This window comes from Helianthus annuus, chromosome 15 (genome assembly GCF_002127325.2).
Source record: "Helianthus annuus cultivar XRQ/B chromosome 15, HanXRQr2.0-SUNRISE, whole genome shotgun sequence".
Lineage (NCBI taxonomy): Eukaryota > Viridiplantae > Streptophyta > Magnoliopsida > Asterales > Asteraceae > Helianthus > Helianthus annuus.
The window spans coordinates 79,721,390-79,732,818 of record NC_035447.2 but is presented as its reverse complement, the minus strand read 5'-3'; the positions used below and the strand labels follow the sequence as shown (position 1 = coordinate 79,732,818).

Genomic DNA, 11,429 nt, shown 5'->3' with positions numbered 1-11,429 from the left:
GTGGCTGCGGTGGCTGGTACGGCTGCGGCTGCGGTGGCTGCTGGTAACCCGGAGGGTAACCAAAAGTAGACTGCCCAGCAGCCCAAGTGTCTCCCAATGGACCACTAGGTGGGAGTGAGCTGTAGTTCACAGCTTGCCAGTAAGGGTCTCCTGTGTAATCATAACCCTGAGGGAAAACATGCTCGAACGGGTTAAACTGAGCGGCACTAGCATAAGCCGGAATCGGCTCTCCAAAGTTCTGCGGCGGCAGAGGCGGGATCGGAACAGAAGTAACCTCCGATACGGGATGCTGAGACTCCCCTGTCTCGGACTCCCCGGGAAGAGACGTGTAGCGGCTACTACCAACATGTGGAGGGGTGCCTATGCGAATCCCTCCGCGCGTAGACATGCGCGCATTCCTCCTTGGCCTCTGAGGCGGCGGAGGTAAAACTGGTGGCGGCGGTGGTGACGGAGTGATCACGTCACGCCATAGGGCCTCAGATAAGTCCTGCGGTAGAGGCGGCTGCTGCTGAAGCTGCTGCTGCTGCGAGTGGTGCTGCGAATGCACCGGCGAAACCTGGTGAGACTGGAGCATCGGAGAGTTGTGGCTGGGGGTGAAATACCAATCATGCTGCTTAAATCTCTCCTGGAAGCTGTCCCCACCATTGTAGGGTGATCCCCTAAATGGCGACCCATCCGATATCTCAATCGGATGGTTAGGCGTACCTGATGGCGGTAGCGAGGGGTCCGTATCCTCGTCGACGTCCATCTCGTGACCACCAGAAAAGTGGTCCTCCGGTCCAAGTGGGTTATGACCCACTGGCTCATCCACAAAAGCGTTAGGGTTATACAAACCCTGGTAGACTGGCGCTGGATACTGGTGCGGTGACTGATGCAAAGGTATGTAGGATCCGTGCGAACCATGGGGCCCATTCTCTGAGTGGGGCCCAAACGAGTGGGTAAAGACGGTGAAGTGCTGGCGGACACCGAGTGTCTAGCAGGCTCGGCGAAAGACCTCCAAAGGTCGTTGGCGGCTGTGTTGTGCGTGGCGGATGGTGCTCGCCTATGTGAGGGCCCTGCCTCATGGTCATGGGATGTAGCAAATCCTCCTCGACCTCTCATTCGTGGCGGCATAGTGATCCTGTCAAAAGTCAAACAAGTTGCACAACAAAATATATAAGACAATGCAAAATAATAAAAATAAATTAAACGAAATGTTGAACATTTCCTAAGTTCTTTGTCTAGACTCAAAAATCGAGAAATGTGCAATTGTGTAACTGAGATTAAACACAAAAGACTAGTGTTTAATTCACTCAGCGTTGGCTCTGATACCAACCTGTCACACCCCGTTTTCCACGTGTCACCGGTGGGCCCGGTGTGGGGTACAGTGACGTAGTTGGCATCGTCATAGACAATCAACACAATATAATAATGCACAGCGGAAGCAGAATAGAAACATTTCAACTTTAAATAAAGTGCAATAATAATTATCACAGTAGTTGAAATGGATCCACAGGCGGATCAAAAAAAATAAGATAAAATAGTTCAACAGATATATATGTCGTCCGAGCTTGCGAGACTATAGTGGACGCTCTTAGGAAACAACCAGCCTATTTTCGTGTAGTACCTGCACTTAACCTTTTGGGAAAAATACGTCAGTTTACACTGGTAAATACAAATCGACTGACTCATTTTGAAAATGATTGAAAATTTATTTAAATGCACAAGGCATAAATATTTTTATTAACTTGGGATAATTATATAATATAAACTTGTGAACGAATTACATGCACTTATATCTCTGGTGGCCCGGGATCTGCTGTCCGGGCTAGAGATTAAATGACACACCACATTAAAGAGTTATACACGTCGGGTGTACGCCTACACCCCGTGCTCTGGTCGTGGCCATCTCGTAAGAAAATGCCAAGGATATCCGGGACACGGTCAATAACCCCCCAAAGCCTTTAAGTAAGACAAAACTGTTTAAACGAAGTCACACAAGCTATTCAAGACTGTACACCTATAAGGCGCAGGACTTGTGCGCCCGATCAAGCGGTATTTTAAATACCGTACCCCAAGCCCGTATAGGGAAATTAAGTCAAAATGTATTTACCTGAGCAAGTATAAGTCACAAATGATAAGTGTTGGTAGCTTTTACCGGGCCTCCTAATCTGGAACAAAGGTTTATAATTAACCTATTAGATTCCTAACGGCCTTTTATTTAAGCTTAAGCTTTGACCGGTTAGTTTTAGGAATGATACGGTTTACGCACGATTAAGCGAAAGAACGGATAGAATGTGATTTAGACCCGACAAGTTTGAATACTTGTATAATATGGGTATACTAAATACATTCTGGATTTTGAAATAAAAATGATATCGTTTGACCCGTTTCGGTCAATTTACGCAAACTAGTTACGTAAACCGAACCGAACGCGAAAAGGGCGTTACGGGTAGACCCAAGATTCAAATGCAAGTTCCCTGAGATAATATGCTTAAAATATGATATTATATCAGTAAGTTATGTTCTATATTGCCCGGAATAATTTTAAACCCAATTTATGCCTTAGAAGGGCATTTTGGTCATTTAAAAGATAATAAAAGGGTAAAATTAGAAATCTGAGTTTCGGGTCTGGTTCATACAGTAAATATACTTAGTATAACATGTTATATCAGTAGGGTATGACCCATATACCAAATTTATCATTTAAAACCAAACTATGCACCGTAGGGGTATTTTAGTAATTTCACAAGGGCTAAAAATGCCAAAACTGGAAGTCTGAGTTCATATACTTATACTTACTGTTTTTATATGAAAATATGCTAAACACATCAGTACGTATAGGTCTTATATGTTTAAAACAAGTATAACGCTCACTATGCGCTTAAAACGCTAAATATGCGATTCAAGGGCGTTTTCGGGTTTTCAAATAAAATCTGAGATTTTTATATTTCCAGAATACTTATAATAATTTATTCATCATACAAAATCAGTAGCAAAAGGTTTCGGGTCAAAAGAATGTGTAAAACTCATTTTATGGCCTAAACGGTCAAAACCGACATAAGCCGAAATGACTAGGCGATCTAGGATCCGTTCAGCCAAAAATTAATTAAAAATCATCAAAATTCCCAGAATATTATAATACATTAGTTGGCAAAAAGTTTCGTATCAAAACGTGGCCAGAAACGAGTTCTACGCGAAAAGGACCGTTTATGTAAATTTATAATATAGTTTTACGCTAATGGCCATAACTCACAATCTGGACCACCAACTGATCCGAAACTTTCGGTGCAAGTTCATATATTAGAAATAAAGATTTCTATCCTTTCACTTTTCCAAAAATCCCGTCTTAAATCAAAAAGGGCAAAATAGTCAACTTTATGCATAAATCGGAAACATGCATTCGAATAGGCTAAGCATAGACTCAATCAAAGAAAATTCCAGAAAGTTTAACTAAAATAAAAATAGTCAAAAATACTTTCCAATACAGATCTCGAACATGCATGTACGAATCCGAATCGATAGTCTACGGAATAATCGTTTTACAAGACTTTCGGTTCCGATTCGTGTCTATACTATAGATTGTCGAGTTGATGATGATTAAAACACATTCTTATATGTGTTACAAGTTATTTATAATGATCAATCAGATTGCATGTCTAATATATTAACATTCATGTCATTTTTCACAAAAATCGCTTCTGTTGACTTTTCAGAAATAGGTTTGACTCGACATTTAGCATGCATGTAGTGGGAATCAGAGAGTACCCTTTAGAGGGTTTGTTTCCCATAATATTACCAACATAAATCAGGTTTCAATTCGAGAAATGACTGATTGAAATCCGTTTAATCAGAAAGTCAAAGCTTATGAACACCCAGTTTGACTTTTAGCAATAATCAAAGTAATAACGGATTAGAGAACGAATTGAAAGCTTACAAAGGTCCTAAAGATGTTTAGTGAGCACTAGAATTCGTCCTTGATGATCAGATTGACTCCAGAAAGCCTGCCTTGAAAGTTCTTGCAATGGGAGCTTCTTGTTCTTAATGAAAATGCTCAAGAAATGAGATGATAATCTGATTTAAAGGTGAAATTCGTGGGTTACTGTTGCCTAGCCATGCATGGCTTCTAATTGGTGCAAAAGGAGGCAAGAACCAGCTGTTTACCACTCATTTTCGGACCCAAATCACCCAAATACGATTTTCTGCTCGCTGGCAGCCCCACGCGGCCCGCTTGGGCTTTACCAGGCGGGTCGCCTGACCCTGGTTCAGCCAAAACAAGTTTCAACTTTGACAGCTTTGGCCCCTGAGCTTGTACGCGATGTTTTGGCTACTTTTCTCGACCCGTAAACCCCCAAACTTGGTTTTTAAGAACCTTAGGACTTTTACCAACATGGTAATGTCCTCGGATAACTTTGCGCTCAACCGAAAAGCCCTGAAATTCGACGTTGACGCTTTTAGTCCCTTAAGTACGGTTTTGGCCATAACTTTCTCATACGTTGACGAAACTTCATGAAATTTTTACCACATATTCTAGTGAGTATATTTTAGCTATACAAAGCTTCGGGTCTGCCAAAAGTTCACTCAGAGGTATAATTTAAACATGTTGACACTTTTGGCCCCTATAGTTTGAAATACTTCACTTTTGTGCAATTTCCGCGTCGTATGATCCATGAACCATCCGTTAAAGGTTATGAACATTATGTAGGGTTATCATAGAGTCTATTTATCCATTGTTGACACTTTGGACCCTTACGTTCCATAGTTTTCACCGTTTGTCACTTTTAGTCCCTCTAAAGTATATTTTCACATAACGGAACTTTATGACACGTGTCAAGACATTATTGGACGAAATTTTTCGAGGTGTTACACGAAAATACCTGTTAATTTCCGTGTCTAAACAGGTAAAATACTTGTTTACCTGTTTAGTACCTGTTATTACATGTTAACAATTTTAATATAATTTAGTGGGACCATGTGATTTGAAAACCTGATCTTATTACTTATCTCTCTAGTTTCCCTGACCCTTCCGGCCCGTTCCCATTCCAATGGACATATTAAAAAAAACCATAATTCTTCCCTTCTCCAGCCCCACTCCTAGCGACACCACCCCAACCACCAGCCATCAAGAAGAAAGACCCATGTGAAAATTAAATTGAAGATTTGAGAAGACTCATGTAAACTTGCGTTTATGGATTATTTAAGCCTACTGTGAACTTTTGGCAACTTTTGATTCACTAAACAAGTTCCTAGATATGTAATTATTGAAACTTTCGTAAATAGATATTAACAGGTAATTATCGTGTATACCTGTTAAAAAATATTTCGTGTTCGTGTATTGAAAACTGGACACGAAACCTTATCGTGTCGTGTTCGTGTATGGTATTTCGTGTATCGTGTATTATCGTGTTCGTGTATTATCGTGTACAAGTATACACGATATGCTAGCCCTAATTATTACACAACTTGTTTGTTCATCAAAGATGTTAGACGTGTCAACCAGTTTATATATAAACCCATTTAAACCCAATTATGATATAAAGGCGATTAGGAAAAGAAAGAAGACCATTCAGGCGGTTGTTTTTACGGCGACATGAAACATATGGAAAGCAAGAAATGAGACAATCTTCGGGAATAAATCAGTGAACATCCCAAAGATTAAGGAGAACATCAAGGCGTTGACGTTTTTAAGGAGTTTTTAAGGATAAAGAATAGGTCACCATTTAGGAATTTATTGTGGAAGGATTTGTGTAATTTTGACATGTAATTGCTGTTTTGTGAGTTCCTGTTGGATACTAGCGTCTTGCTAGTTCACCGTATTTTAGTGAAATTCGCTGTTAAAAAAATACTTATGTTTCATGTTGAGAATTACCACACCTACTTAAAATTCTTTTAATAATCGTACTTTTGTTATTGATCCAACCCTTTTTTTTACGTCACACCCCTTTTCTTTGTCAAACATGTTATAGATCTCAACCACACAACTTGTTTCGGCATGAACGTCACATGAATATGTTTAAACTTAACTCAGGATCTTATTATTTCATGCTGACAATTATGTTTAGACTAGTTTACCACATCTCACTCTTATAATCTTTTACTTTTAAAATTTAATAAAGGTCCACTACTTTCCCACTTTCTCTTTGCGGATGATGCGGTGTTTCTCGGGGAGTGGTCATTAGATAATGCAAGAAATCTGAATAGGATTCTTCGATGCTTTTACTTGGTATCCGGGCTCCGTGTGAATTTGGCAAAGAGCTATATTTTTGGTGCTAGTGTGGATGTGCTTGCTGTCCAGGAAATGGCGGGTATTCTCGGGTGTAAGGTGGGTGATTTTCCATTTAAACATCTCGGGTTACAAGTGGGAGCAAACATGAACTTAGTAAAGAACTGGAAACCGGTTGTGGAAGTGTTTAATAAGAGACTATCGACTTGGAAAGCCAATACTGTGTCTTTCGGTGGAAAGATCACCCTTATAAAATCGGTGTTAAGTTCTCTTCCAACGTACTACTTTTCATTGTATCGAGCACTGGCACAAGTTATTGAAGAATTGGAGCGGATGAGGAGAAACTTTTTATGGGGAACCAATCCGGATGAGTCTAAGATTAATTGGGTGGCATGGCTCAATGCTATGACTCCGAAGGATCGGGGCGGTCTAGGGATTGGATCGTTAAGAGAAGCAAATCTCGCTATGCTGGCAAAGTGGTGGTGGCGATTCAAAGGGGAGGGCGATAGGCTTTGGAGGAAAGTCATTTATAGTATACACCATAGCTCCCGGGCATGGAGTTTCATTCCGGTTAGGCTGTCAAAAGCTGGTCCTTGGAAGCAGATTATGAAGGGTTCAAAGGATTTAGAGTCGTATGGTTTAAAGCTGGAATTGTTGTTCCGTGGGGAGATGGGGCGGGGTAACCAGATTGCGTTCTGGAAAGAAAGTTGGATGTCTGACGACACTCTGGAGGTACGATTCCCACGAGCTTATGCGCTGGAACAAAACAAATTCGCAACGGTGGAGGACAGAATTTCTTGTGTAAATGGCGTCCCGATTATAAAGTTTTGCTGGCGTCGGGACCCTATAAACATGGAGGAATGGGGAGAAATTGAAAACCTGACGACAAACTGTGGCCGGTTAATACGGGTCAAGGTGAGGACTCATGGAAATGGACTTTGGAGAAATCCGGAGTGTTCACGGTAAAGAGCTTAAAAAATAAAATGCAGCTGACCCGTTTCCCAGATCTGGGAATCAACTACAAATGGAATAATTGGGTTCCATTAAAAGTGAATTTTTTAGCGTGGAGGATTATTCAGGATAGGATCCCCACCATGGCAGCCTTGGTTAGGAGAAACGTCCAGTTGGAGTCCGTAACATGTAAATTGTGCGGGTTATGTGATGAAACGACCGAGCACTTGTTTGTCGGATGCGAATTTGCCTAGCCTGTTTGGGACTTTGTGGCTGAGTGGAGTAGATGCCCAAGATTCTTTGTATTTAGGATCAAAGACTTGTTTTCTATACATACTGGAGCTAGAGGTTCGATTGGCTGGAAGAAGGCAATATATTCAATTATCCAAATAACTATGTGGTGTATGTGGAAGTGGAGGTGCGATGTGGTATTTAATAGGAAAGATGTAAGTTTGGCTGGAATTAAGGAACAAATCAAGCACCAAGGCTTTATTTGGGTTCGCAACCGGGGTAGAAAGCAATCGTTATCATGGGAGCAATGGCGTGATTTTGATGTGCATTGATTGTTTTTTTTTTCTGTTTTGGCGACATTGTTATGATTTGGCGTGGGCTAACACGTTGTTAGTTCCTTTATGAATAAATTGTTTGTTGGCCGTTCAAAAAAAAATTTAATAAATATAAATTTCAATCTCCACTTATAAATAAATATTTATTTTATAAAATCATATATTCTGTTCTTACCTAGGTTGTAGCCGAGTGATAAAAAGCAAAACTTCTTTAAATCCAAGTTCTAATCTTGGACAAGATGTAATTTACGAGTAATGTGATGAGTATGTGTTTAGCCTTTAAAAAACTATTTTGTTCTTCCTACTTATTTTTTCCGACCGAGAAGTAGGAAAAGAATATGTATTAAACTAGTGGGATTCCCGTGCTTTGCGGCGGGTTTTCGGTTGGTACCGATATGGTTCGTTATGGTACCAGTTAGATACCAGCACCCTAGTAATCAAAAGAGACATACCAAATAGGATATTGATATGTGTTTTGTCTCGATTAAATAAACATAAAATGAATATTGGTACCGATGTTTGGCCGGTATAGGTTCGGTTTGTCATGGTACCGACACTCTATTATGAATACAACTCCTCATTCAATGAATATTATATTCGACTACGTTTTCAATGAATTTTACACTGGTATGCTGGGAGACAATAAACAAATACTATATCGGTACGTGAACGGTGTCGATTTGGTTTGTAAAGAAAACCGAAAAAAAATCAATTATATTTGACACATCGGTATAAAACTTTTATTGAATCGTATGTTGCAATGATGTATTATATAATTAAAATTAAAACAATTTGTATTAATAAAATAAAACTTAAAGTCATCAAGAGTGTATCTAATGCTTTAATAATTTGTAAATTTGTGCACAACAACTTATATTTTATTGATAAAAATATAAAAGAAAGAAAATTAATAAAATACAAATCTACTAAGAAGAAGGTTTTATGGATCACCTTAATGTTGAGTGCATAAACCACTCGGCTGGAAAGCCTTGTAGCACATGACTTTTTTGTATTTTATATGGTTAAGATTTTTGGACCTACGTTTAGGGGAAAAGGACATATTACATATACGTAGTCGACGGTTGAAACCAAACACAAACAACGATGGGGCATGTTCCAATCTTCAACGGTCAACTGCTAGTTTGGCCCCGACCACTAAAAAAGTCATATGTACCCTTACCTTATTCTCTGTTATTTCCATTTAATTTTTTTTTTTTTTTTGTATTAATGTTAATTTTTATATTATATATCTTTTAACTTTTTATATATATGTACCCTTACCTAATTCTCTTTTATTGCCAATAATCTAGATTTTTAGTAGAACCGTATTTATGCATTATATGTGATATTTGTGCATTCTATCATATGATGTTACACAAATATAAAGTGGATACACGAACTTTGTATACATATTACTTAACCACATATGTAAAAATTTCTATAACATACATATTATAAAATTATCTCCAACGGAATATCGTTGTGACGCTCGTGACATGATGTGTCATTTGCTGAAGAGGAGGGAGGTTCAATGAGAATTCTTCTGCAAGGGCATGTCCGAACGTGTTTTACGAGAGACGACTACGCTAATAAAGAGAAGAGAAGAGAGGGAGTCGATCATTTAGGCAATGCTTGTAGAAGATGATCTAGTATAAATATGCCTAAAAACTTATTATTCTCATAATTTACTTTATACGATATTATTATAAGGGGATGGTTCAAATAAAAATCACTTTTATCGCGAAAACTTGAAAACTAACTAAAAGAGCATAAAAAACACACACACAAAATTTTTTTTTTCAATTTTTTTTATTAAAAATCGTAAGTTTTTTTATATAAAAAAACTTTTTTTCAAAAAAAAAAAATTGTAGTGCACATGTGTAATAATTCACATGTGTACTATTACATATGTGCACTACAATTTTTTTTTTTTGAAAAAAAAGTTTTTTTTATATACCTAAAATAGTGAAAATTGGTATGCAAAAAAAAAAAAAAATTGGTATGTTTTTTAGGCTTTTTTAGTTAGTTTTCGAGTTTTCACGATAACTAGTGGTTTTCATTTGAACCTTCCCCTTATAATATATTAGATACAAATATAATCAAATTGTTTAACGATCTTTCAAGGTAGCATATTTTTCTTATGTGTAGAATAGTTTATATTATTCATTTAAACTGATTATTATAAATATGAATTTTTACAATGCTGTGCATGGTGAATTAAGTAGTTTATTATTATTTTAGTTGAAGAATATTATGGCTCAGTTAAATTTCTTTCATTGATAGCATCAAACATATATATAAGATATAATTCCATAATTTAGGGAATAAATAAATACAAAGATTCTATCTCTATGTACAAAGATATTCTATTCTATTACACCTCCGCAGTCGAAGCAAGAGGTGGGCGAATGTTGAGACTGAAGCGAAAATCATCAAATAACACTCTTGGTAGGCCCTTGGTAAAGATGTGAGCAATCTGAAGACGAGTGGGGGTATGAAGAATTTTGATCGTACAACGTTGAACATGGTCACGGACGAAATGAATGTCTATCTCAATGTGTTCTGTGCGTTGATGTTGAACAGGATTGCTGGACAGATATACGACGCTGATATTGTCACAATACACTAAAGTGGCTTTCGAGACGGGCCGACGTAACTCGAGAAGAAGGTTACGGATCCAACAAATTTCAGCCACGACATTAGCAACCGCACGATATTCTGCCTCGGCGCTAGACCAAGAAATGGTCGACTGGCGCTTGGAGGACCAAGATAAAAGATTCTGACCCATATAAACACAGTATCCTGAAGTGGAACGACGGGTATCCGGACATCCAGCCCAATCCGCATCTGTATAGGCTCAAAGAGAGATGTCAGAACATGGTGAGAGAGTGAGACCATAAGTGGATGTGCCGCGAATGTAACGAATAATACGCTTTAAAGCGTTCCAGTGAGCGGAGCTTGGGTTATGCATATGAATGCAGATTTGTTGAACCGCATAACTGATGTCAGGCCTAGTAAACGTGAGATACTGAAGTGCACCAGCAAGGCTTCGGTATAATGTGGGGTTATCAAAAGGAACACTAGATGTTGTGCCAAGCTTCGGTTTTGTGTCCACTGGAGTTGCAACAGGGTTGCATGTGGCCATGCCCGCTCGATTGACAATGTCAAGAGCATAAGATTGTTGCGAAAGAAACATTTGGGAACCAGTACGAGTAACCGTAATACCCAAGAAATAACTGAGAGGTCCAAGATCTTTCACTGCAAATTCAGCCGCGAGGCTGCCCATGAGTTTCAATCGAAGAGAATCTGATGATGTGGTGAGAATAATATCATCGACATAGATCAATAAGTATGCAATGTCACCCCCGTGATGATATGTAAAAAGAGAATTATCGCATCAACTTTGTAAAATCCCATAGAAGTAACAAAATCTGTGAATCGTTGGTACCATGCCCTCGGAGCCTGTTTAAGACCATAAAGCGACTTCTTGAGGCGACACACATGGTCAGGATAATCTCTGTGCCGAAAACCCATGGGTTGATACATATATACCGTCTCAGTAAGATGTCCATGCAGAAAAGCATTCGTGACATCTAACTGGTGAATGGGCAAAGATTTTGATAATGCCAAAGTCAGAACTATCCGAATAGTAGCCGGTTTAACAACCGGACTGAATGTCTCCCCATAATCAATACCGACCTCCTGATTTC

At 38.9% G+C, this 11,429-nt stretch overlaps 1 protein-coding gene across 1 annotated transcript; it reads right to left on the bottom strand.

Annotated features, from left to right (window-relative positions):
* Window positions 1-10,576: 10,576 nt before the first annotated feature.
* On the bottom strand, window positions 10,577-11,005 carry LOC110913913 (uncharacterized mitochondrial protein AtMg00810-like). Its single transcript, XM_022158730.1, has one exon. The coding sequence runs from the start codon at window positions 11,003-11,005 to the stop codon at window positions 10,577-10,579; it is 429 nt and encodes a 142-aa protein (XP_022014422.1).
* Window positions 11,006-11,429: the final 424 nt, after the last annotated feature.

Bases quoted from the DNA above. Each gene is read 5' to 3' on its own strand.
- LOC110913913 (XM_022158730.1), bottom strand. From the start codon at position 11,005: ATGGGCAGCCTCGCGGCTGAATTTGCAGTGAAAGATCTTGGACCTCTC.